Below are 25,914 nucleotides of genomic sequence, written 5' to 3'. Positions count from 1 at the left end.
GCCTTCCATCCATCCACCATCCTCAAGAGGGATGCTGGGAGACGGCTGTTCTCCAGGAGGTGCAGCAGGACAGGGATGTTCACCCATCCCTTGTGCATCCATCTGTTTCTCTGGACTGGGTGCTGGACAGAGGTGGGGAACCGTGTCCGTCCATCCTATGTCCTTCAGGAGGTACACCAGGATGGAGAGGGGTCCCATGCCCACCCGTACCACCTCCATCCAGCCTCCATCCTCCAAGAGGGATGCTGGGATGGATATGGGGAAACACGCCTGTGCGTCCCGTGTTTTCCAGGAAGGACGCGGGGAGTGACACAGCGCATCGCATCTCCCCGTCCCAAGCTCTCCAGGGGGCAGCTGGGATGGCCCCGCATCCTCCACCCCCTTCAGGCATGACCCCGCACGGAGACGGGGTCCCACACAGCGCGTGGCCAGGGCAGGACGTCGGGAGGGAGGCGGGACCCTTCCCTTCGCCGCGGGAAGCCCCCCCCGGCCGGAGCCATCCCGGCTGCCGGGGCGCGCGGCCCGCGCTCGGGCCGCTCCGGCTCCTTTAAGAGCGGCGCCGCCGGGAGCTCGATTTAGCGCCGCCGCCTGTCCCCGCTGGAGCCGGGCCAGGCGCTGCCGGCCCCTGCCAGATCCCGCCCCAGCGCCCGCGGTCGGGGGGTGCAGCGGGGCCGGGGCGGGCCGGGAGCACCCCGGGGGGCTCTCAGACCAGCGCGGGCCGTCCCCGGGGGCTCGAGTCCTGCGGGCTCCGTCCTCCTGGAGGCTGAGGCGCATGGAGCCGTGCGCAGGCAGCGATGTCCTCGCTGGGACGCTGGGGGATGTCACACCGTTCATGGGTAATAGCAGTGAGCGGTGGGGCACCGGGAGCTGTCCCTCATCATACCCCTGCTCCTGGACACCTCCGGCTGCCCCCCCTCCCCATCACTGCTGGGGACACAGGACAAGAAGGGACAGGGACCCCAGTGCCCCGCGGGCATTGTCACCTGGTGCTGAGCTGGTGGGACAGCTCCCATGGACAGAGGGGAGACCCCAGGAGACAGGGGATGGGTCAGACCAGGGGACAGGGGAGCCTGAGGGCCATGGGGACAGAACAGCCCATGGGATGGGCCCCCAGGGGGACAGGAGAGCCCATGGATGTGTGGACAGGAGCCTATGGTTTGAGGGACAGGACAGCCAGGGGACAGGAGTGACCCCAGCCTGGGGGACAGAAGCACTGAGACAGCCAGTTCTGGGGACATCCTATGACCCATCCTTCCCCCAGTGAGACCAGTCCCTCCCTCCAGCACCCGCTCTCTGCACTGGTTTCACCCTGGGGCTGTGTCCCTGCTGGGGTGGAGCCCAGCCCCATCACCCCACACCAGCTCCTCCTGGGACCCCCTGTCCCCACCAGAACGAGCCCTGTGAGCTTCCAGGCACTGGTGTGATGAGCTGTGTGTGCTCTGGGGCCCGGCTGCACTTCAGTTGAGTTCTGCTGCTTGGGGCAGCTGTGAAAACAGAGCGGTGCTCATCAGGGGACATCAAAGGACCCCCAGCACGGCCGCACAGGGAACACGGCAGGACCCGCCACTGGCGTTTGCTCTCTCTTTGCTTGGCTTAAGAGAGGAAGAGGAGGATGGGACTCAGCAGCCTGGGAGGGCTGGTGTGCAGCCACAAGGTCCCTGTCCCTTGTCCCCTGCCCCCTGCGTCCTGTCCCTGGGGTTAGCTGGACATGCAGCGACCTGTTCTGTGGGTGACCCAGACCAGGGATAACCTCTCCCCAGGGTGGCCTATCCCCAGGGAGCTCCATCCTTGGGGTGACCTCTCCCTAGGGTTAACCTGGTGCAGGATGACCCACGGCTGGGGTGACAGCCCAGGGGACGGAAAGGACACACAATGACCATGTCTCACAGACACCCTCCTGCTCCTTCCCCACTTGGGCTGCAAATAGCACCAAGAGCCAAAACCCTCCGAAAACCTCCAACTTGCACCAAAACCACCTCTGAGAGGCCCTGGGCCGAGCCACATGGCTGCTGCTGGGGCAGGATCCAGCCCAACTCTCCAGTTCTAAATCCAAACATCACAGGAGTCCATGAGGCCAGTAAGGGGTGACATGGACACAGCCCCCCAGGTGGGTGCCAGCAGCACCCATGGGGTGCTCAGCACTCCCAGCGCCCGGCCTCCGCCGCTGTAATCCCAGCTCTGTTTTCCATAAGCTGGGACACATAAGCCTTGAAAAGCAAATCCATTTCCCAGCTCCTGCATTCCTGGGTGGAGAGTTTACATTCCCCCTCGTCCCCCGGCGATCTGCGCTTCGCCTCTGGAAAACAAAGCAGGCTTGGGTGGGATCTGCCTGCTGGGGAGTGGGATCCTCCACCCGGATAATGAGAACCAGCCCAAGGGCAACGCAATCCCCATGGCAAGGGTGCACCCCCCCATGTGATGGCACCTTTGGGTGCAGAGAGTTGAGGGCTGCGAGGGGGGGCTCCCCATCCCCTTGGCTTCATCGTCCTCCCAATGTCCCTGCCAATGCGGTTTTCCCCCCTGGGAAGGAGTAAAAATATCATCAGCGAGAAAATCACCCCCATTTTCCTCTTTTCATTCCCATTTTGGAAGGTGAAGGTGGGTTGGGGGCCGGGGGGGGCCTGTCCTGGCCCTCAAATGGCTTCTCCAAACCATGGGAAGGGGGAAAAACCCTGGATATGGTTCCCCCCCTCTCCTCTCCCCCTTTCCAAGTCATCACTGGAAAATTAAACCGGATCCAAAGAGTTTTTCCTTTCCAAAATGTGCTGGAGAGGCACTGCCTTAACCCCTTCGGCTCCTGCTTCCCTTCGCTGGAGAATTGGGACTTTTAATGGGGTTTTGGAATTATCCCGGGGTTTTGCTGGGGAAAAGTGAATGGCTCAATCCTCCCAATGCCCCTTTGTTGCCGGAGGATCCAACACCCTGAAACACCCTGAAGCTGGCGACAGGAGCTGAGGCTTCCCGGGGCCGGTCCTGGGTCGATGCTTCCCGGGTCTCCCTCTCCATTTTGGGAAGAGTATTTTTGGTTGATTTCAATGCAATGCAGCTGATTAAATCCATCCTTCCCTTCCCGGAGCCCTGCTCAGCCCCCTCCAGCTCCAAACGTCCCATAGCCCAGCCCCAGCATCGCCCAGATCCCAACAAGCCCAACTGAAGCTGGGACCCACTTCCCTCCAGAGACTCGGGATCAGGGGACCACGCACAGCCCAACCCCCCTGATCCTGTAGGAAATGTCAGCTGTTTCCTCCCGGGGGGGGGGGCGCACAGGAGAGGTCCCCCCCTCCCTCTACAACCCAAAAGTTCCTTACTTTGGGGTTAAATAGATCCTTTCCCCACTGCAAGGCGCTTTGTTCCAGCTGGAGGGAGCCGCTGGTTCATCCCCGCAGTGAGATGGAAGTGGGGGGCCCGGCAGCGCCCATGGGACCCCCCAGTTTAATTTCTTACTTTTTGGGGGGGAAATAAAGCAGCCCTAAGGAAGAAGTTACCGGTTGGTTTTACTCGTTTGTATTTGCAGGACGGCTTAAAAAGGGATTTGGGAGGAAAAGTGTGTGGCCGAGCAGGGGACAGGCGGGGACCCCAGCCAGGGACACACACACAAACACAGCCCCGTCCTGGGGGAGCCAGCAAAGGGGCGGCGGGTGGGGGGGTGGAAATCAACTTTCCTAGGGGAGTTTCCAAGGGAAAGAAGAAAAATCGGATTTTCAGTGGGGTTTTGTCTTTCCCCCCGCTTTTTCGGGGGCTGGCAGGGCAGGGAAGGGCCGGAGTGGGCAGGAGCCATTCCCGATCCCGTTGCCTTTCGCGTTCCTCGGCCATCGCGGCACAGCGGGGAGGGGAAACCAGACGGCATCTAGAGGGGAGACGAAGGCAGGACCCTTGCCCAGGCTCGGAAGGGAATTTTTTCCCTTTCCCCCGGCTTTTTTCTCATCCTTTCTCCCTCCCTTTCCTCCCGTTCAGCTTTCCTCTCCTGTTTCTCTTTTTCCTCTCCTTTTTGCCTCTCCCTGTTTTTTCCTATGTTTTTAATATTTTCACCTTTTCTCCCCCTTTTTCCCCTTCTCTTTTTCCTCTCCTTTTCTCTTTTTTCCACCCCTTTCCCTCTCCTTTTTCTTCTCGTCTCCTTTTTTCTCTCCCTTTTATATTTTCCCTCGTTTTGTCTCATTTTTCTTCTCATTTTCTTCTCCTTTTTCTCTCATTTTTCTTTTTCCTCTCCTTTCGCTCTTTCCCCTTCTCTTTTCTCTTTCCCCCTCGTTTTTCTCCTTTTTTTTCCCCTCCTATTTTACCCTGTTTTAAATAGAAATATATAATTAATTTTACAAATGCTATTTACAGGTTTAATTACAAAAAAAAAAAATCAAAGAGAAAGAGACACCCCTCAGACGTTAATAATCTAAAAATAAAAAATATATAATAACCCCCCAAAAAAACCCCAATGAAAAGCAAAGGGCAGCAGAGGTGGCTGGGCACAGGGGGGTCACACCGTGGTCTCGCCCTGCTTGCTGTTGGTGAGCCGCGTGTAGAACTTCCTCCATGAGTGCAGGGTTTTACCCGACCATATCCAAAAGCCGGAGGTGATGCCCACGATGAGAGTCATGAGATACTTGATCATGTAGACGGTGAAGTCAGGGGTCATGCGGGGGGTGAAGTGGAGCGGGCAGGGGATGGCCAAGCTCTTGCAGTTCTGGCTGATCCAGCTGCGCTCCCAGTGCTCGCGGAAAGCCTGCTCATAGAAGTAACACGCGATGACGATGGTGGCCGGGACCGTGTAAAGGACGCTGAAGACCCCAATGCGAACCATCAACCGCTCCAGCTTCTCTGTTTTGGTCCCTCCATGTTTCATGATGGTGCGGATGCGGAAGAGGGAGACGAAGCCGGCGAGGAGGAAGGAGGTACCGATGAAGAGGTAGACAAAGAGTGGGGCCAACACGAAGCCCCGGAGAGGGTCGATGTTGTTGAGGCCCACGAAGCAGACGCCGCTCAGCAGGTCCCCGTCGATCTGCCCCATGGCCAGGATGGTGATGGTCTTGACAGCTGGCACGGCCCAGGCGGCCAAGTGGAAGTACTGGGAGTTGGCCTCAATGGCCTCGTGGCCCCACTTCATGCCAGCAGCCAGGAACCAGGTGAGGGAGAGGATGACCCACCAGATTGAACTGGCCATGCTGAAGAAGTAGAGCATCATGAAGAGGATGGTGCAACCTTCCTTCTTGGTGCCCTGTACCACCGTGCGGTACCCATCCTCCTGGAAACGCTCATTGCAGACGACTCTTTCCTCCAGCACGAAGCCAGCGATGTAGGCCACCGACACCATGGTGTAACACCCTGAGAGGAAGATGATGGGTCGCTCGGGGTAACGGAAACGCTGCATGTCCACCAGGTAGGTGGTGACAGTGAAGAAGGTGGAGGCACAACACAAGACAGACCAGATGAGGATCCAGATGCGGGCAAAACGGATCTCATCCTCATTGAAGAACATGTGGCCATCGGGACGGGTGGGCTCGCAGGGCGCTGCACAGTCCTTCTCACCCAAGAACTTGTAGTTGAGGTAGCTGGGCACCTTCAGCGCCCGCGGGCAGTGGAAGGGGTGGTCGAGGGTGGCATAACGAGGGGCTCCTGGAGTGCCCTGGCCGGCCAAGGGGGTGGCACTGGTGAGCAGCGCCGGTGAGCCGCCATCCTCGGAATGGTTCTGCCCCACGCAGATCTGCTCGGCACCGTGCCGGGGAAAGTTCTCACAGCGTAACCGCTCCGGCCATTGGAACCCAAATTTATTCATGAGGGCCTCGCAGCCCTGGCGTGCACGCTCGCAGATGGAGCGGCACGGCGGAATGGCCTGCTCCAGCACTGTGCACACCGGCGCATACATGGAGCACAGGAAGAACTTGAGCTCCAACGAGCACTGCACCTTCACCAAGGGGTAGAACTGGTGGACCTCCAGCCCCGCGTCCTCCTGGTTGGTGTGACCCAGCAGGTTGGGCATGATGGTCTGGTTGTAGGCGATGTCGGTGCAGAGTGGGATGGAGATGGGTTGGCAGAAGCCATGGTCGGGGATGGAGATGCCCTTCTCACCGTGCAGCTGGCTGCAGCACGGCACCGGCACGCTCAGCCCCACTAGCAGCCACGCCAGGGCAGGCAGCGCGCTGGGGCGGCCCATGGCGCCCCGAGCTGCGGCGCCCGGGTTTACTGTGCCCGGTGCCCAGCCGGCCGCTCCTCCTGCCCGGCTCTGCCGTGCCCGGTGCTGCCTCGACGGCTCCTCGTGTCCGGAGCTGCTGGTCCCCCGCTGCCTGGACGGCTCCCGGTGACTGGATACGCTCAGGTCCCGCCTGGATGGCTCCTGGTGTCCCGCTCTACCGTGCGCGGCGGGACGGCTCCCGGTGCTCGGACGTGGCGGTCCTGGTGTCCCGCCCCGACTCTGTGCCCGGTGGCGGAGACCCGTGCGGGCGGCGTCGGTGGGTGTCGGGGGGGGGGGGTGCGGAGGGGGGGTCCCCGGGGGGTGCGGGACGTCGGGGCAGCGCAGCGGCCACACCGGACGCTCCCGCCGCCTTTGTGAGGGGCAGCGCCGCGTCCCCACCGGGAGGAGCGCCCCCCCCGCGCCCCGCCCCCCCCCCCTCCGCCAATCACATTCAAACGGCGCGGCTATCCCGCCCCCCGCAGCCCCAGGCCCCGCCCCCAGCTGCCCCCCCTCCCCCCCCCCCGCCTTCGCCCCCCCCCCCCCAAAACTTCTTCCTTGCCGTGAAAACTCCCCTCGCGGCGCGGGGTCGGGACGGGGCCACGGCGGAACTCCCCGGGCCGAGCCCCCCGACACCCTGCAGCGGTCCCCGTTTTAGGGTGCACGGGGGGCGGATTCGCCCCCGCGGGCGCCCCGGCACCCACTCAGGTCCGGTCGTTCCACCCTCCCAGGCCTTGGTCCCATAGGGTTCCCGAAGCCACCCCGGGGTGCTGCCGGAGGGGGGACACACGGGGGGTGAGGCCAAACTGTACTGGGGGGACTGGGACACACAGGAGGGATCTGGGGCACATCTGGGGGGAGCCGGGGCACACCGGCGTGGGCCAAAACACACCGAGGAGGGGGAACTGGGACACACGGGGAGTGATCAACACACTGGAGGGGGGACTGGGACACACTGGGAGTGACTGAGACACCCAGAGACCCCCCATGTGGGGAAGCACCCGCGGGCGCTCACCCACGTTGGGGCAGCTTTGGCAGCGGTCGGGGGGGGGCTGCCCTTCCCCGAGCACCATGCCAAGGAAGGGGCCTTGGGGGGGGCCCGGAGGGGCCCGCTTGGTCCGGGGGGGTGCTGGGGCCCTTGTGCTGCCTCCCTGCCCCCCGCCCGCCCTCCCTTTCTCTGCCTTTCCTGTAACTTAAGCTTTTGTTGTGAGCGGGAGAAGCCCGGGCTGCCGTGAAAAGAGGCCCCACCGCCTTTCAGAGCGTAATTGAAACCATTGCGCGGCTCCGGGCCGAGGGGGAAGGGCAGGGGGGGCTCAGGAATCAAAGCCGGGGGGGGAGGACGGGGCACACGATGCGCACCCATCACCCCCCGCCCCCCCTCCTGTCACCGCGGCGCTGGCAGGACACGGGGTCCGGGATGGAATGGGGGGGTCCCCATGGCCCTGGATGAGGCAGGAATAGGGGGGCTGTGGGTGAACGGGGAGGGATGGGTGCTGCTGGGTGCCCATCCGTACCCCGGTGGGGGCACCCAGCCCACGGCCACCAACCCCAGCTCCCCTCGGGCCCATGGGTGCAAGGTCTGGCTCTTGTGACACCCCCACCCGGTGTCCCCAACCTCGGTGCCTTTCGTCCCATCCCGGGGATGGAGGGGGATCGGGGGTGTCTGTGCAGCCACGTGGATCTTGGCTTCCTAAAAGCTTTGGATTTTGGTTTCTTCCCAGGGAGGGGGAAAGTCACTTCCAAAGGGGGTGACAGGGGCTGGCCCCACGCTCCTCATCCATCCTCCTGGGTGCTGTGGGGTGCTCATGGACAAGGGGTGCCCAGGACCTCTGGGCATTGGGGACACACAGGGACATGGTCCCATCCAGAGCAGGTGCTGGGGCCTCCTGGGGAGGGGGGAATGGCAGCAGAGGTGTCAGCCAGCCCCAGGAGGGACCCTAGGGTGGGCTGGGGGTGCTGCCCACGGGTGTTGCCTTGCAGGGACATGCAGGGCAGGCGGGGAATCCCTTTGGTCCCATCATCCAGGAGTGCGGGGTCCTGCCCCCTCTCCAAAGGCTTCCCTGAGGGGACCTGGGCAAGGACAAGGACCCATCCTGGCACCCAGCAGGAGGAGGGTGGGTGCTGCCCGCAGGCCAGGCTGGGCATGACCGGGAGTATGGGACCAGCCCAGCTCCCCTTTGCAGCACCCCCCAGAAACTGCGCAGTGGGAGGGACATGCCCTCTGCTCCACTGTCTCTGCACCCCAGTACAGCACTGGGGGACACCCACTGCTGCCAGTCCCCTGCCCTCAGCACCCTGAGGTCCCTAGGTGGCCCGTGGGTGCCACCACCTCCAGAGAGGCTGTCAGCTTCCGTCTTCCTGCTCGAGCAGGACGTGGTCCCTGTGGAGTCCCAGTCCCCAGGACTCCTCCAGTGCTGTGGGGTCCATGGGAGGACCAGGGATGGAGGCACCTCTGGAACCCCCCCAGGTCCTGGCCGAGCACCCCCAGCCCAGCCATGGGCACAAAGCACAGGTCTGGCCCCTCTCTGAGCCCCCTCTATGGGGCCAGGAGCCCTGGTGCACACCCGGGGTGAGACTGGGGCTGGCACAGCCACTGGCACCAGCCCCACTCATGGCCCCACTCCTGGGCTGGAAGCCAGCACCACCCGGAGGGCAATATTTTGAGGGGGGCTCCTGACAGCACCAGCTCCCACCTTCCCATCCCTTGGGGCTGGGCAGGAGGGTGAATGAGGACAGAGCTGTTGTGCCTGGTGATGCCACGCAGGATGGGGACCCCCGGGGGTCCCCCAGGAGCTCAGGGGAAGGCCCCCCCTGGCCCTGGCCCCTGGCTTTGTTTCACACTTAAGGTCCTCTAATTAAAACCAGCCACAAAAGCACTGGCTCAAAGTGCCAGCAGAGGACGCGAGCTGTCACCACGGGAACAGAAAGGGATGGGTACCCCCTCCGTGCGTGTGTGGGCACACGAGTGCACACGCACATAGGTGTGCATGCACACACAGAGCCAGCAGCGGTGTGACATGGGAGCGGGCCGCGGTGCTCCTGCTGCCACTGGTGCGTGTTTGCACGCCCGTGCCCAGAGCCGCTGCACACCCACTGCCCTATGGGCTGGGGAGGGGAGGGACCGGTGCCTGCTGGTTTGCACTGGTCTAAACCGGTCTGATGGTCTGCAACGGATCTGGGGGGGGGACGGGACTGTAGGCTGCCCCGGTCAGGTGAGCTGAGCCCTGGGTACGAGCCCCACTGAGGTGAGGGTCCGGCTGCAGGGCCCCCGGCGCCGTGACACCCGGTGCCATGGCGCGTCCCAGACAAACCCCTCGCGGGGCCGGGCGGGTGCAGGGAGGGGGAAGTTGGCTTAAGCACACCTTGACCTTGCTGGCGGGGGACGGAGCCCCTCAGCTTGTCCGACACATCTCCTGCCAGGGCCGGCATTGAGAGCGCGGCAGCTCGCGCGCGGAGGAGCCGGGATGAAAAGGCAGCTTAGGCATCTCCTGCTGCGAGAGATGGATTAGGGGCTGCGGGGAGGGCCGGGGACAAGCGAGAGGCGCAGCGGCCGCGGCAAGCGGGGCAGGCTCCGTGCCGGTGGCTGCTTGGCCACAGGGGGCAAGGCCGGGCACGGAGGTGGCTGCCGGGATGGGATGTGGAGAGGGGCTCTTCATCAGGGACTGCAGCGATAGCACAAGGGGTGATGGGTTCACACTGAAACAGGGGAAGTTCAAATTAGATCTAAGGCAGAAGCTCTTCCCTGTGAGGGTGCTGAGGCGCTGGCACAGGGTGCCCAGAGAAGCTGTGGCTGCCCCATCCCTGGCAGTGGTCAAGGCCAGGTTGGAGCAAGCTGCTCCAGTGGAAGGGGTCCCTGTCCATGGCAGGAATTGGGACTGGATAAGCTGTAAGGTCCCTTGCAACCCAAACCAGGCTGGGATTCTACCATCCTGCTGTACCCCACTGGCAGAAGGGGGCAGGCCCAGCAGAGGGGTGCAGGGAGTCACCTTACGGAGTTCTGGTCTCAGAGGGGCTGGGTGCAGGGCCAGGGCACCCGGGGCTGGCTGCGCCGGTGTTCCCGTCCCCCCGCGGGTCCCCCCGCACCCAGCTGTCGCTGTCAGGAGCTCTGGGTATTTTTAGAGCTGCAGGTCGAGCGGGGGCAGTTTGTGCGCATGGGGGGGGGGGGGGGGAGTATGGGGACGAGGCACCCTCTTTCTGCTCTGTTTTGGGGTTGGAAACGCCCCTGGTGCTGGCAATGGGTGCTGGGGTCTGTGCCAGCGCCCGGGACAGGGCTCTGCATTCCTGAGGGCAGCGATGCCCTGTGTGGGCAGCGATGCCCTGGGGTGGGCAGCCTGCGCCCCCTGTCTGGGGAGGGTGTCCCCACGGTGGGGGTGCCCCCATGGCCACCCCTCACTGAGCTGGGAACAGCTGTGTCCCCACGGGTGGGGGGGCCCTGTCAGGACCGGGCATGTGACAGGAGGTGACAGAGCTGGCTGCTATTTATACCTGGCCCCTGTCAGGGCTGAGTGAGGGGGCATTGGTGAGCCCATGCCATGGGGCCAGGGTGGGCCTCCGGGTGCCCCGCCTGTCCCCCACCACCACCCAGCTGCCCCTGTAGTGGGGCTGCAGTGGGACCATGAGGCTTGTTCCGGCCTCAATGGTGTCTCACAACCACTTCAAATGTCCCCAGCCCACTGGGGACACTGTGACACCCCTGTGCCCAGCGGGGACACAGAGCTATGCCTGAGGAGGACATCAAACTGTCCCCATGTCCATCATAGGCATGGACTGATCACTGTGCCACCCTTGGGGGTGTCACTGAACTGTGCTTGTGCCTGACAGCGGCATGAAGTTGTGCCCAGCAAGGACACTGAGCTGTCCCTGTACCCAGCAGAGACACTGAGCCGACCCAACATCCAATGGGGACAGAGCCACCCCTGTGTCCAGGGAGGGCACAGAACTGTGCCCAATGGGGACATTGAGCTGTCCGCAAGCCCAGCAGAGGACTGGACTGAGCCCTGCGCCTAGGGGTGGCATTGATCTGTCAGTGTACCTGATGGTGGCATGAAGCTGTCCCCGTGCCCAGTCCCTTCAGGGTAGGGGGCATGAAGGCGGCAGAGGGGGGCAGGTTTGTCCCTGGCAGCCACACGTCTCCACTGGGACCAGCCCTCAGCATGGGGAGAAGCCAAGGGGGGCACATTCATTCTGAGCCACCCCAGCTCCCTCCCGCAGCCACAGAGTGGGGCCGGGGCCGCAGACCCCTCACAAAACTGCTTCAGAGGCTCAGGCGCGGCTCATCCCACCCAGCTCAGAGCGGCTCCATCTCCCTGAGGGCCACCCCATGGAGGGTGGGGGCCCGTGGGTGGTTGGAGGTCCTACTGCCCACCCGATGGAGCAGGAGCTCCCTCTCGTGGGCACAGCCCAGGCGCTGACACCCCACGTCTGAGGGCTGCAGGACTCGAGCATCCCTTCGACCGCTGCTCCTCTGTGGTGGGCGCCCTGGGCAGGGATCCCGGCTCCAACCTGCCCGCTTGGACTTGCCTGGGTGCTTCGGGAGGACGAGGAGGGGACAGTCCCCTCAGAAAGCACAGTGGTAATTCCCAGGAGGAGGAAGGCTGCTCCCTCTGCATCTCAGCTCCTCCACCCTCCATTGGGCCAAGGGCTCAAGGTACAAGGAGCCGCAGGGATGTCGGCAGGAGAGAGACCATGACCCATGAAGGGGAGAGGTTGTGGCAGCTGCTCCTCACCCGGTTGTTCCAGAGACCTGATGCAGGATGAGGTGGGTGACCCCGGTGCTGAGGTTTTTGTGGGGAGCGGAGCAAAACACAGGCAGGCACTTGAGGGTTTTCTTAGGGCAATGAGGAGCAAATTCGAGCATTCTTCTATACAGCAAAAGCTCTCAGAGCCACCGTGTGATGCAGGGGTCCCAGCTTTCAACCACAAGGTCCTCCTCAGTACACAGGGCTGACTGGTCCTGGGACAGAGCCAGGATTAGGGGGATTTCACAGGGATGCTGAGGTGGGGGGGAAGGATAGAAGCAGCATCCCTCCTAGCAAGTTAGATGGTGCATGAAGAAGCTCTGTGAAGGAGTTCCAGCAGTGCAGCCCAGCCTGGAACACTGCAGGGATACATCGAGTGAGCTCTGCTGCGGGCTGCAGAGCACAACCACGGCTTCGGTCCTCCCTTGCACCGACCCGCAGCGCAGGGCTCGCTGTCCCAGGGGGGCAGCTCAGCTGCAGGTTTGCGGGCACATGGAGCTCTAAATCTGTGATCACGCTTCAGAGGCCCGTTGCCGGCATCTTTCCCCTCATCCTGCCTCGACGAGGCGGCAGAGGGCAGCATGCAGGAGGGATCCGGGCAGTGAGGCTCCCGGTATGGGGAAAGGGAAGGAACGAATGGAGAGGCAGATGGAATCCGGTTTTCCTGCTGTCAGGGATGCGGGGAGACGGGAATACAGACCAGCACGCTCCGAGACAGGTGGTGACAGCTGCGGCGGTGGGCGGGAAAGAGCTCGTCTGCCCAGCCCCTGTGCTCGAAGGGCTGCTGTGAGATGGAGACCGGTGCGTGCTGCTCCTCTGCACCGCGCACTGGGACATGGCCATGCCTGTGCAGTCAACCAGGTTGGGAAAGACTTTTAAGCTCATCAAGTCCAACCATTCCCCAGCACTGCCAAGGCCACCACTAACCCACGGCATGGAGGCCTCCTCTACAGTGTGCGAGCACTTGCAGGGCCGGTGCCTGCAGCCCTGCCCTGGGCAGCCTGTGCCAATGCCTGAGCACCCTCTGGGGCAGGAATTGTTCCGCAGCTCCATCTAAACCTGCCCTGGTGCAGCTTGAGGCCGGTGCCTCTTGTCCCATCCCTTGTTCCTTGGGAGCAGAGCCCAGCCCCTCCTGGCTCCATCCTCCTGTCAGGCACTTGTAGGGAGCCATCAGGTCCCCCCTGAGCCTTCTCTTCTCCATCTGAACCCCCCAGGTCCCTCAGCCGTTCCCCATCCCCGCTGTGCTCCAGGCCCTGCACCAGCTCCGTTCCCTTCTCTGGCCCCGCTCCAGCCCCTCAACGTCTCTCTTGGAGTGAGGGGCCCAGAGCTGAGCACAGGATCCGAGGTGCGGCCCCACCAGTGCCCAGCGCAGGGGCACGGGCACGGGCACAGCCCTGGCCCTGCTGCCGCACCTGGGGGGTACCAGGACGCGGCTGAACACCTCGCTGCCCGCGCGCCCGCTGGCGCCGGTCCAGCCGTCAACCAGCACCAGCTCCACCCCTGATCCTATTGGTTGGCATCGCCGTCACTCAAGAAGCCGGGCAATCCTATTGGTTAGTTCGGAGAGGGCGGGAAGACTGAAGCGGGGTTCGCGCCCTCGCGTCCCTCGGGTCGAGTTTCCCCTCCCTCATCCCTTGGTGCCTCTGCTCATGCGCAGCCAAGATGCGCGCGCAAGCAAAGGGGGTTGACGCCTGCGCAGTGTGTGGCGTGCACCGAACTGCAGTGGGAGCCGTGGCGGAGGTTTAACGGTGCGGGCGGCGGTGCGTGATCCGGTCCGGTCCGGTCCGGTCCGGTTCTGCTCGGTCCTGCTCCCCCTCCCATCCCCCGGCGGCCGCCCCGCCGGGCCCCGACCAGCCAGCCCCTTCTCCGCCAGGCTCTGCTGCAGCCTGGCGCATGCGCGCGGCCGTCCGGCGCGGCGGGGGCGGTGCTGAGGGGAGGCGGCCAGAGACGCGGGGCTGGTCCGGGCTGAGGCGAGGCGGCGGCGGCGCAAAATGGCGGACAGGTTCTCCCGCTTCAACGAGGACAGGGACTTCCAGGTAACGGCAGCGCCGCGGCGGGCGGGACCCCGCGCCTCCCGCCTTGGCTGCGGTCCCTTCAGGCCCGGGCGCGCCGGTGCCATCCACGCACACGGCCCCCCCCCCCCCCCCCGCTCCCCTCCGCGGGGCTTTGTGCGCGGGCCCGGCGCTCCGCCGCGGCGGGTAGCGGCACAAAGGGGCGAGCGAGGGGCCGGTACCGGCTGTCAAGGTGACCCGCGGGAGGTGCTCCCGCTGAGGTGACCCTCACCGCGGGATCGCGGGTTTGGGGGCTTTGCGGTGCCTTAGGCCGGGGGCTGTGCGCGAACGGCGGAGTTCACCGACCCGGCCCGAGTCCGAGCCCCACCAGGGCTGTCCCCGCTGGTGCCAGCGGCTCCTCCGTAGTGGGAAACGCGTTTTCCCTCTAAACCTTTCTCAGTCCCGTCCCCCGTCCCCCGTCCCCCCCCCCCCGGAAGAAAACATGAGTGTTTCGCCGTAATTAGCGCCGCTGTTGGTGTTTTACAGGGGATTTAAATAAACAACGGGAAAATGGACGTTGTCTGATTAAGGGTGAACAATGACATTTTGTTTTCCGACTTCAGCCCGAGAGAGTCTCGAGGTCAGAAAGAAAAACAAAAGAACAGCCGCAGCTCGAGAAGAGCTGTTGATGAGCTTTTCTGTGTCGTCCTTGTTTCAGGAGCCCGAAGTTGGAACGGTGCTTTCCACTCCAGAGATACGGGAGGGTTCCTGATAGTTGCAGCGCTTGCATAATTATACTTAATGTGGCATTAAGTTGTGATCTTGAAAGCAGCCAGCACATCCAGTAGTCGTTCACGTATGTTGTTCCTTGTGGATGTCTGGGAGTATAAGCTTCATAAGTCGTCATTCAACTGCGTTAGAATGAGGACACAGGTGTCTGTGGTAGGCTGCTCTGTTTGCATTACCTTATCTAGGTACAGCTTCCTAAAGCAGCCCTAACCACCGGGGCTGGTTTGCATTGTGCTTTTTCTTACACGAAGAAATGAGTCGTAATTACTATGCAACTGGTCTGATTTGCTTTCGAAGTTCTTGTTTCAGGAAGTGGAGCCAGATCCTGGGTTTGAAAGTATGTTTCTCGTAATACTTTGCTTTGGGAGAGGCGGGGAGAGAATGAAGAACCCAAACCAGGTCAGGTACTGCAGGGTGTAGCCAAGCAACCAGTGAGCTCTGTGCATTGCACAGCTCCTTCACCTGTACCTTTTGCTCCTTGTCCTCCTTCTCCCTTTGTGGGGCAACCTCTTTGCAAGAAAATAAATGATTGTAGCAGCAAAACCTGTTACTGTGTCACTGCATTGGTCATGCAGGGAGAATGTGTAGTGATGTCAGAGAGGAAACAGGGCTCCAATCTTAAAAGCTGTCGAGCATGCTCAAAAACAACAACCCTGTCACAACCCTGTTTTCCCTTGACTCTAAGAAAGGGCACTGTTTTAAATTGGGACTTTTGTCTGTGCCCCATAACAGCATTTCACTGGCTTTCCCACAGAGTAGAGTACCAAAGGAAAAGGTAGGGTTTATTTTTGCAGCAGGGTAACTTCTCCTTTCTCTCCTCCCTGAACATTTGCCAGGGAGAAGACATTTTATTTTGTATGTTAAAGCTTCATATGAAGGAAAAGTGGAACCTGTCCTCTGGGAAGAACAGCTTGGAGTTGCTTAAGGGTTGCTGAGGACTGAATGTGAAATCATGAGTTAGGAAAGAGCTGATTAAAGGGAGACTGGGCCCAGGTGTCTTGGCCAAGGTTGCAGTGAATTGGTGGGAGCCCAAGAGCCTGTGCACATATCCCTGGCAATTGGTTAGGCTGGCGGTTTTTTCTGAAGTATATGCTGGAGGAAGGCTTTTTCAACCTTAGTTTTCCCTCTTCATCAAAATCACTTTCAGAGAAGAGTTTTGCCTTTTTTTTTTCTTTATACTGAGATGGAGGTCATTTGAGATAGAACACTGTTGTGGAGTAAAGGAACTGGTTGGATATGCCCAGTGCTTGCAGGTCCATGGTGAAAGCTGTGCTCTGACCGTTGCTAAGCGTAGGTAAAAATACGCCTTCAGCATGCAGCTTTTGCTCATTCCTCTGAAATCCTGCTCTCAAAACTACAGCAAAAATAAGACACTGTGTTAGTGTGAAGTCACAAATTTAAATGCAGGCTCCCTTTGTGGGAGTGTTTCTGTCGGTGTTAAGGCACCTTCCTCATGCAGCTCCTAACAGTTGGAATGTAAGCTTCAGCAGGTGAAATTTCCATCCTTTGACTGAGTATGACTGAACATGTCCCTGTGCTGCTGCTGGTCTGGTGAGCCCCAGGTAGGCATGGCAAAAGGGAGATTTAAAATTGCACTGCTCAAAGCAGGGATGGATGTGGTGAGGGAGGCTGCAGAGATCCCTCAGATTTCCTTCGTGGATTCTTTCCTCCTAGTGATCTTCTTGATGGAATAAAAGGATGTGTGAGAGGACGAGAAACAAAAGGTCAGGGACCTTTTAGCTGTTTGGAAGAAAAGCAGATGCCTTGGGATTAGTGATGTGGTTAATGGAAGAATCTCTGGATGAAAATAGAGTGGTTTAGAGTGCTCTGTATTGTTGTTAGCCTTCTTTCAGGAAAGAAACAGGAAAAAATCTGTTTGGGAGGATTAGTTTGGCAGAAGCATGAGTGGAGTGTCGGTGTGGGCAGGGCAGAGGTGAGGTTAGCAGGGCAGGGGTAGCAGAGGTGATAGTCGAGTTTCTGAGCTTCTGAAATGCTGGAGGGAAAGGGATTAAAGGCAAGAGAGCTGCTGAGGGCTTCTTTCCCCTCCCCTGTGATGGACTAAAGGAAGCTCGGGGTGATAAGGGAAGGCAGGAGTGGAAATGTACAGCACTGGAGGGAAGAAAGGAAGGGACCTAAACCAGCCGAGAAGAAAGGAGGCGTGAATGGTCTGAAGTGCATAAAATGGTGATGGGGGAGAAAGGTTGTTGAGCAGAGGGATCAGCTGAGGATTGGTGGAATAAGGGGGAGTGGGGGACCTTGGGCTGCAGCCAAAGTGATGTTCTGGGTGTAATGAAAGCAGCAGAGGGAATGGAGATGCTCTCAGGAGGTTGCAAGTAACCCTACGGAAAAGAGCAGCTAGTGCAAGGGTAAGAAGATCATTTATCTGGAGGATTTAAAGATCATGCTGTGGAGGGAGAGGAGGATTACGTACTCTGAAATGATTCCAAGTCCTCTCTGTCGTAGGGTGGAAGGAGCCTCAGAGCTACGGATGATTTGCAAGTTGGAAGTGCCAAAGGAGCAGGAAATGGCATTGGAGGATATCACCATAGTGAGGTGGTCAAACAGCTTTTGGGTTTTTTTTTATAGGAGTGTCTTGTTTTTGTTGTGTAGCATTAGAAGCTGCACAGAGATTGTAGATCCTCTTTTTGCTGCATGCTCTCAAATCTTAGAAGAACTCAAGGGCAAGCCCCTAGTTTTGACCGTATTTTGCATGTGCTGAACTTGAGGGCAGCTTCAGTGAAAGGCTTTTTGCTTTGCTCTGTCCATTAATACTTCATCTTCCCTGACCCAGGTAGCACAGCAGTTTGCCTGGGAGGCTTCAGGCACTGAGATGAGTTACCAAAGGGGGAAGGATATTGGTGACCTTCCTTTTTTTTCCTCTCTGTAGGCTCTGAAATGGCAAGTTAAGTCTGCTGGATGCCTTACCCAGATATATCCCAATCTTTTTCCATTTTCCATTGCAAAGGGGTTTTTTTGGAGTGGGCTGCTGACAAGCTTCATCCTTCAGTTAGAGGAGTTTAGTGCTTACTGTCGCGGGTGTCTGTCACTGGGTGCCTCTGCTGTCTCCGTGATTGACTGACTGGCTTCCCCGCGGCACAGACTTGGGAACCACTGTCACATCCAGTAGGGATGAACGGTATCTGTCGACTGTGCTCAGTGTTTTAGAAGCGTTACTGAAAGCTGTGTGAATACATGAGACTGCTGCAATAAGTAATACTACTTTTTAGTGTTATTTTTGTAATTGCAGTGATTTTAGTCTCTAGACTAACTGTACTGAACTCCAAGAATGAACACTGTGGGTGTCTCCATAGCACAGAAATCCAGTGGAGCTCCCAGCTACTCGCAGATGTTGAGAGCATGTTTTCTTGTTCTAGCTTTCTCATTTTTCTTTTTTCATTGTTGAAGCAGAAATATTACCAGCCATATGTGTATATATGTACAATAATTTCCTCCTCCTACATGAACGCACTTGCATCATTAGCCATACGTAACACAAACTGTTCTCTTAGTTTTTTAGTTTGTTGTATAGTCTATATAACAGAAGAACACTTCCATCAAGCTTAATGCTGGGGTTTGTAAACTGGGTTGAAAAACCACTCAGTTTTGGGGGTTTTGCTTATGCCAAGAAGATAGGTGTTTGTTTCTTAACTCCCCAAAGAATCTGAAGAGCACAGCGAGCACGTTGCTGGTCCTGGCTGGTCTGTGCTTCCAGCAGGTTGAGCTGACTGCTGCTGGCATGGGGATTTGATGCTTTTAACTGGCAGAATGGCAGGGCTCAGATTTGTTCCCAAGCAGCTTAGCATACCGGGCAGCTGGAGCTTCCACATCTGTCTTTCCAATGGTGTGTATTGTTGGTGGCTTCAACTTCACTTTGTTTCTTAGGTGCTGCCTCAGGCACATGTATTTGATTTTTATATCCTTCAGCAGGCTGGGCCTCCTCATGGGGTATGCAGCAAAGCAAGTTGGTGGCTTTCCTCTGTGCTGCCAGAGACTGCATATTGTCATTTTAAATGACATTTGTGACTGGAAGACTTGCATAGAGGAGTCTGGAATAGCCTGTATAATGTGCAGAGATAAAGATCTCTCTTGCTGCTTTATTCTTACTTGCTCTTCCTTTGTTACATGCAATTGGACTGCTGGTTTTTATCCTTTTTGCTACTGTATTGCTGGAAGAGCTTTTAACTGGGATTCCTCTTGCCTACTTGGGTGCAGTCTGTGCTGCTGGGCTGTTTGTACAGGCTCTGGGAGGAAAACGGACTCTGTGCTAGTGAGTTCAGGCCACCTGGCAGGATCAGGTTCCTCTGTACAAACACCTTGCCCACATTGTTGCTTACTGTTTGTTGGGCTTCATGATCTGCAAACAGAGTCAGCAGTTGCTCTATTTCCCTTCTGGTCATTGATAAAAATGTTGAGTGGTACCAAGGCTGGTGGAATGAGTTAGTTTGGATCAGTCAGTATGCTCCTGAGGGAGGTTTTCTGTGACATTTTGGCTTAGAAACAGTCCTTTATCAAGTAAATGCCATATTAAGGGAAAAAAAAAAAAGGAAGACTGGACAATGGAAGCTTGGAAGCTTCTGGTGATACGTAAATGATATCAAGGATATAAAATGATTGATGTCCCAGCAGGGTGTTTTCTCTGTATCTCCTGTGTGTGGTTGATGCGCTGGGAGGGAAGGGATGGGATCTAGAGGGGCCTGAACAGGGTGGAGAGGTGGAACCTTATGAAACTCATGGGGTTTAACAAGGCCAAATGCAAGGGCCTGTGCTTGAGTCGTGGCAATCCCCAGCACGAACACAGGCTGGTGGAGACTGATGGGGCAGGCCTGAGGAGAAGGACTGTGCCCAGTCTGTGATTCTGAGGTTGAAAGTCCTTGCTAGTCATGAGGATACATGTGCTGGAAGCTGCAGCATCTTCCCTAGTGAGGTATGTTAAGAAATGGCTGAGAGAAAACTGGGAGCCTGAGAGCGATGCTAGCACTCTTCGGTCGGGCTGCTGGAAGTGCTGAAGAACTGAGCAGTCCCTGGTGTGCTGGAACAGTTTCTTGCTGGCGCTGTAACAGCAGAAGGAATCTGAAAGACATTTAAATTGTTCTTGTTTGGTGCCAAAGTATGCAAAGCACAGCGAAGGAGGGCCCTGCCTCTGGCTTCTACTGCTTTGTACGAGCTGTTTATCTCTCAGATGGAGAACATGGTTTTAGTTGGACAGCTCTAGGTATTTCTGTGCACATTTTCCTAGTTTCAAGCTCTTGATGAGTAGTTTTGTATGTGGTCTGGCATGGGATTTTTCAGTGTTTTTGGGCTTGACAGTAGAATTTTTCCATCAAAATTAACTTTCAGTTTGGTAAACATAAGGTGCCATCAGCTTCTCAAGGGGTAATTACAAGGTGCTGCTTTCAAAAGGTGCCAGGTTAAATTCAGACCCAAAGGTGATTGCTTCTGTTGTATTGACTGGAGAGGATTTCCAGGTTAAGTATTATCAGAATAATTGCTGTGTGTGTTTGCCTGCAGTGAGGTTTTGCTGCAGCTTTCCTGAGGTGTTGACTGTAAACATGAAGCTGTTTTGGAGGGGGTGCAGATGTGCAGTGTCCCTGCTCCTCCACCTGCATGGCTTATTTAAGGGAAGGCGCTGGGGTGGGGTTTTAGAGCAGATGGCAGGCTGTGAGCTCCCCCTGGTTTGAGTGCTTTACCTCTGCGTTCCTAGGAAAGGATAACTGGGGTTTGGTTTTTTTTTTTCATCTTTATAGTCTCTCCAGGGAACAACAGGAAAAGGGATGACTTTATTCTGGGAAGCATTAACAAAGGCTTTCAGGTACTAGTACAAAGCTGCTTTTTATAGTTTCGAGAAACCACACATCCTTTAAACTGACCCAAGAGTGCTTCCAGTGTGAGCAGGGTTGGATGAAGGCATTCTAAAGTACATCTTGGTCTTAAAAATGTGTTTTCTTCTGGGTGCATAATGAATATTCAGGAAACACTCCCAAGTTACACTCTCCTGGAGTTGTTTTTGAATTCTCTGGATGCATTTCTAACCATCAGCATGGTTGTCTGCATCAGTTACGCTTTGGAGATCTTCCATCCTATGGAGTCATCAGGTCCTGCTTAGCTGAAAAGGGCAGCATAAATTACTGCTGGAGATTTGCAGTCAGTGCACACAGCGCAGTGTGGATCCTGCAGAGAAAAGATAAACCCCTTATGTTTTGATTGTGTGTAACAAACAGTTGATTAGTGATGGTGAGCTGCATTTGGGGTTAACCCCTTCCCTCTCCCATCTCTCTGGCTGGAGTTTACAGGTGGGGTTAGTGAGGATGTTGTTGATGGAGACCCACAAATAAACAAAATAAGGGGTAGTTCTAGCAGACCTTGTCACTTAGACCTTTCATACTTGATCTTTGCCTGGTGTTGGCTTTTCTTCTGCCTCTGTCCCATGTGTAACTATAGCGGCACTTGGTAGCCTGTATCACTGTCAGGTGGTGGGTGGGGGGCCTGCATCAGTCAAGCTCAGGGTTCTGCAAAACTGGCAGCTCTGGTAACTGCTGACTGAGCCAGGAAGGTTTTAAAGAGAACTAAGTGCAAAATGCAATATGAGATGAATACTGATTATGGTTTGTTGGAATTCCTAATCTCTGGGTTAGGCGAGAGCCTGGTGCTCTGTCAGATCCGTGTGGAGTGATTCCTGTGTCTGTCTGCCTGGGCCACTGCACTGGTGCTGGACTGGCAACACTCGCACAGGTTCCTGGTTGCAGGGCGCTTGCGGGGTTGTCCTAGGAGCCATGTTCAGGAAAAGCTGATGGATGCTGATGTGCCTGGTCCTCCAGAGGTCTTGGAACTGCACAATCTCCTTTAGAAAAGAAAATATCACATTTAATGGGATATTTATTTCTGGAATCACTAAGGGCTTTTTCCCTTGATCCTATCATGTGTGTGCAGGCAGTGAGGAGTTTGGAGAGGTAGCATCTGCTCACTTGGGTTCAGGTGCTGCTTTGGTTTCCGCTGCTGGACTGGTGAGACCTTGGATCTGCTCATCCATCCTGGGCTGGCTGCGGGTAATGTCAGAGCAGACACTGGAAACAGGCCATGCGTTGTAGCCAGTGTGTCTTCCCTGGCTTCATGGGCACCAGAAAATGGCCTTTCTTGTGGGTGCTCATTCTTTGTAGATGTTGCGAGTGTCTCAGCTGCTGGTGTGCAGCCAAATGCCTTCAGAGCTTTCAGGGCTGGGAGTGGGTTTGGTTTAATGTTTAAAGTGGCACTTGTGGGTAACAACCCCAGATTTTATGGCTTGACTTAATCTTTTGGGGAGTTGAAGGTTTATTGATAGCATTGATGGATAAATATAAGAAGCACAAGAGTGCTGATTTGCTTTAGGGGTTTAAAATTCCATTTTCTAAAGTAAATGCAGTATGATTTTTTCTTTGAGTCTTTTCCTGATTTTCTATCAGTGTAAAACTAATTTTTTAATATCTAGGGGGCACGCGATATTCTTCTCAAGTGCAGTTAAGCAGTCATGAGCACGCTGTGCTCCTTTCCAGTGCAGTTAAGGAATTGGGGAGCACAGTGTGGCTGTTCTGCAGAATGACTTTCTGTGTGGCCACAGGAGCCAATGTTGCTGTGCACCTTCCTAAGCTGGGCCTGAACCTCAGTGTTAGACATAACCAGATTGTTTCTGTTTTGGTATCTCACCAACTGCATTCTGCATGTTCCCTCCCAGTCATCACTGGCGTTTGTGCTCTGAGGCACAAGGGTTTATGCCAGAGCCTTTGTCTATTTTACTTCATTCACACCAGTGAAAGTGTCGTCCATCTTTGTGACTTGTGAAGCAGGCAGCATTTCCCCAAGTATCCTCATTCTGGCTCTTCACATCTGCCTTCTGTTGGGTTTTGTAACTTAACATCATCTTCTTTCGTATTAATAATCCTGTTGGTGTAACTGAGCTCTCTTGTTGAGCAGCAGCTGAAAGGACAGCTGAATGAAGGCATTCTGAAAGGAAGCCATTGCTTTCACATCTCCATTATGCTACTCCTTTGTTGTAGTTTTCTCCCATCTCCACATGAGAGCTGTGTTTCATGGTTTGGTCTGGCTCCTGAAATGCAGCCTGACTGTTCTTGTGAAATAATACACGCATACCTTTGGGCTGTTCATAAAAGAAACCACTAATTCCCATCAGGAATGTGCACTATATGGCATGTATTCTGCATGCTGACATCTTTATATCCTCTGTGCTTGGAGAGACTGCAAAGAGCAGTCTGGTAATTAATACCCAGGGAGGTCTAATGGCCTTGAAGCAGTTGAAGAGGCCCATGGTTCTTCCCTCCTTGTGTTGATGATGCTGTAGGTGACTTAGAAACTGCAGTGCTCAGGTCTGGGTTTGGATACACCCTTCTGGGAAGCAGAAGGGAAGGAGAGGGCACATTTTCCTTCCGCCTTGCAGTTTATAGAATCATTGTAGAACCAGGGCTGGTTTTGGTTGGAGGGGACCTTAAAGGCCATCCAGTTCCAAACCCCTCCCATGGGCAGCGACACCTTCTGCTAGAGCAGGTTGTTCCAAGCAGGGTCCAGCCTGGCCTTGAACACTGGGAAGGCGCTTTTAAAGGGCGGTGTTTCCCCCCCCCACCTGTAATATCTGTGTCATTTGATGCTTTGTCTTTGCTCACCTTCATGAAAAGGTGCCTCCTGTAGAGGAGAGTATTAATTCTGTGATAGTAAACTTACTCTGATGATAAATGGGCTGAAATTAACAATTCCTTTTAGTTGCAGGGAGTAATTTATTGGCAAGAATTCTTTCCACTAAAGATTTTGGGATGAAATAGTGATGAAGTTCTTTTTATATTAAATTATACTTGACTGGGTCTCACTGCTGCAGTGTTTGGGACCTTGCAAGTGAGACAGCAGCAGCAGTTCACTTCCCTCTTGCCTATTTAACATGAATTACTTCAGAAAATGCAGTGACTCCACAGTGTTTAATCTTGGACCAAATGGCATTTGTTGGGCCGGAGCTCTTAAGTATTTACAACCCAAGTAAGGGAGAACAAGGTCTGCAGCCCTGCACGGAGGCAGCTTTTGTTAGTTTTCACATGCTGTTTTTAGAACTCCCCAGTTAAACGTGTGAGGGCTCCAAGACTTAAGGTTTGGCAAAGAGCTTCATGCAAAGATCAAGCAGTGGGAAAGTGGAGGAGAGAGGAGAGGGCATGTGACTGTGAGTAACCAGAGTGGGTACTTAGCCAAAGCTCAGCTGATTTTAGGTAAAAACAATTACAGGATGCAGGCAGTTGGCTCCTGGTGGTGAATGCAGCAAGGAAACGGTGGATAGGGAGTGTTTGGATGGTGAAGGCTTGTCCTTGCTTCTCATCTCAGTAGTAAAATATATTGAATTTTGTAATGAAGCACCCAGCACTGGAGCACTTGCTGTCCCACTGAGTGATGGCAGTACATGATGCTCAAGTGGAAGGAAGCCTCTCATCTTATTTGCTCTATTATTCTAGGATGGAGGTGGCATTTGTAAGAAAGTGATATGGGTAGTGCAACACTTCTTGTTTTACAAAGCAGAAGTGAGAAAGCCTGATGCAGGCGGCTTGGAAATGGAGGGGCAGAGGATGGCTGGGAGAAAGGTGCTGTGTTCAATCCTGAAATCCTGGTCCATGGCAGTAGGAGGAAATCCTGTCATTAGCTAGCAGGGCCAGGGTTTTACTGTGTCTCTGTGATAGTCATGGGGAAGAAGGTTTGGAAATAGGTTTTGGTTAGTGCTGGGTTTAACGCAGATGTTATTTTATGGCTTGGTATCTGTTTCGTAGGGATTGAATTCTTTTTTTCACCCAGAGGTTTCCTCTGAAGAGCAAAGCATCACTCAGAGTTTGCAGGAGATGCAGATTTAAATCCTGTTAAAATGTGGTCTGTGCTTATGGCTCGAGTTCCCCAGAAGTGTAATTTATTCTCAACAGATTCAACATCTAGGATTTAATGAATTGTTAGATTTAAATGTTACATTCAGTACTTTGTCTTTCTCTGATCCATTGACTAAAGATTCAGCAAAACAGAAATGGATCCATTCGATGGGCCAGGTTGAAGGACCGGAAAAGAGGAAGCCAGATGAGATTTCCCCCAGCTCACTCCTTGGCAAGCTCCAGGGGTGAGGAAGCAAAGGGACAGTCTGGGCTGCCTGAAATCCCACTTCTGGGAGCCCTGTGGTTACAGGCAGCAGCATCTTAAGCTGTTTGCCATGGCCCTAGAAGTGAGAACCATTTTCCCCTGCTTTAGGTGCCATCACGCTGAAGAGGCTCATAAACCTCACCTCAGGGTGCTGCTGGATTGTCCTCTGGCTCTTTTCCATGGCAGCTCCTTGATGGTGGAAGGGCAGTTTTTCCTTTGTCATTTGTTTTAAGTATTGATAACTGAAAAGCAGTATGGGTGGTGAGTATTGATTTCAGTTCAGTTTGGACACTTTGTTATTCTGCCTGAAATGACTGAGCCTGGAACAGTCAGTCCCTGTACAGTGAGTGACCTCATGAGCATCCTACTGCTCTGGTGTATCCTGGGGTTCAGGGTGATGGGAAGCACTCTGCCTCTGCTAAAACCTCTAGTATTGGTATTGCTGCTGTTTGTAAAAACCAGTAACCCATCCCCACTCCCCTTACCAACAGTAAACCCCCGAAGTAGATATAAAGTAGATAATAACCCCCAAAGTATATACATACATAAAGTAACCCCCAGAATATGTAAGGTGGACAACAGTGGGATCACTGGAACCCGGGTAGGTGGCTTTATTCACTTCCTGACTCTGGCACAGTGAGTGCTCAGAGTCCCTTTGTGTTTTCTGGGAGGGGGAGTTGATTTTAAGCACAGCAAAATGGAGCTGTGAAGTCGCAGCTCAGCAAAGCAAATTCCAGCTTTCAAACTGGAACTGACCCTGGCCTTTGTAAAAGCAGTTTCAAATGCCTTGGAAGGCAGTGTGCTGAAGGAGACAGTGACTGACTTTGTTTAAACCACGACAAGGCAGAAGTATTTTGCAAGTTCCAGGTAACTCGGTTGGCATATTCAGAGCTATCTGCAGGCAGCAAATAATGTTGTGAAACGGGGGGGAGGAAGCATAGCTTTGTTTTTGCCGAGAGTGCTTCCAGTGTGTGTTAACTAAATGTTATCATAGAACCACAGGCTGGTTTGGGTTGGAAGGGACCTTGAAGCTCACCCAGTTCCAACTCCTGCCACGGGCAGGGACACCTTCCACTAGAGCAGCTTGCTCCAAGCCCCC

At 55.8% G+C, this 25,914-nt stretch overlaps 2 protein-coding genes across 2 annotated transcripts in view; one reads left to right on the top strand and one right to left on the bottom strand.

The window, feature by feature from the left end:
• Positions 1–3,488: 3,488 nt before the first annotated feature.
• On the bottom strand, positions 3,489–6,562 carry FZD2 (frizzled class receptor 2). Its single transcript, XM_065699271.1, has one exon. The coding sequence runs from the start codon at positions 6,140–6,142 to the stop codon at positions 4,469–4,471; it is 1,674 nt and encodes a 557-aa protein (XP_065555343.1). The 5' UTR covers positions 6,143–6,562; the 3' UTR covers positions 3,489–4,468.
• Positions 6,563–13,587: 7,025 nt separating this feature from the next.
• GPATCH8 (G-patch domain containing 8) overlaps positions 13,588–25,914 on the top strand; it is a 51,362-nt gene continuing 39,035 nt past the window's right edge. The window contains exon 1 of the mRNA XM_065699247.1: positions 13,588–13,931. Coding sequence (XP_065555319.1) covers positions 13,887–13,931 — 45 coding nt within the window. The 5' untranslated portion in view covers positions 13,588–13,886. The remainder of the gene's footprint in view (positions 13,932–25,914) is intronic.

The sequence above is a fragment of the Lathamus discolor genome, chromosome 20 (assembly GCF_037157495.1).
Source record: "Lathamus discolor isolate bLatDis1 chromosome 20, bLatDis1.hap1, whole genome shotgun sequence".
Classification (NCBI taxonomy): Eukaryota; Metazoa; Chordata; class Aves; order Psittaciformes; family Psittacidae; genus Lathamus; species Lathamus discolor.
The sequence above is the reverse complement of the archived record's forward strand: the minus strand, read 5'-3'. Positions and strand labels throughout refer to the sequence as shown.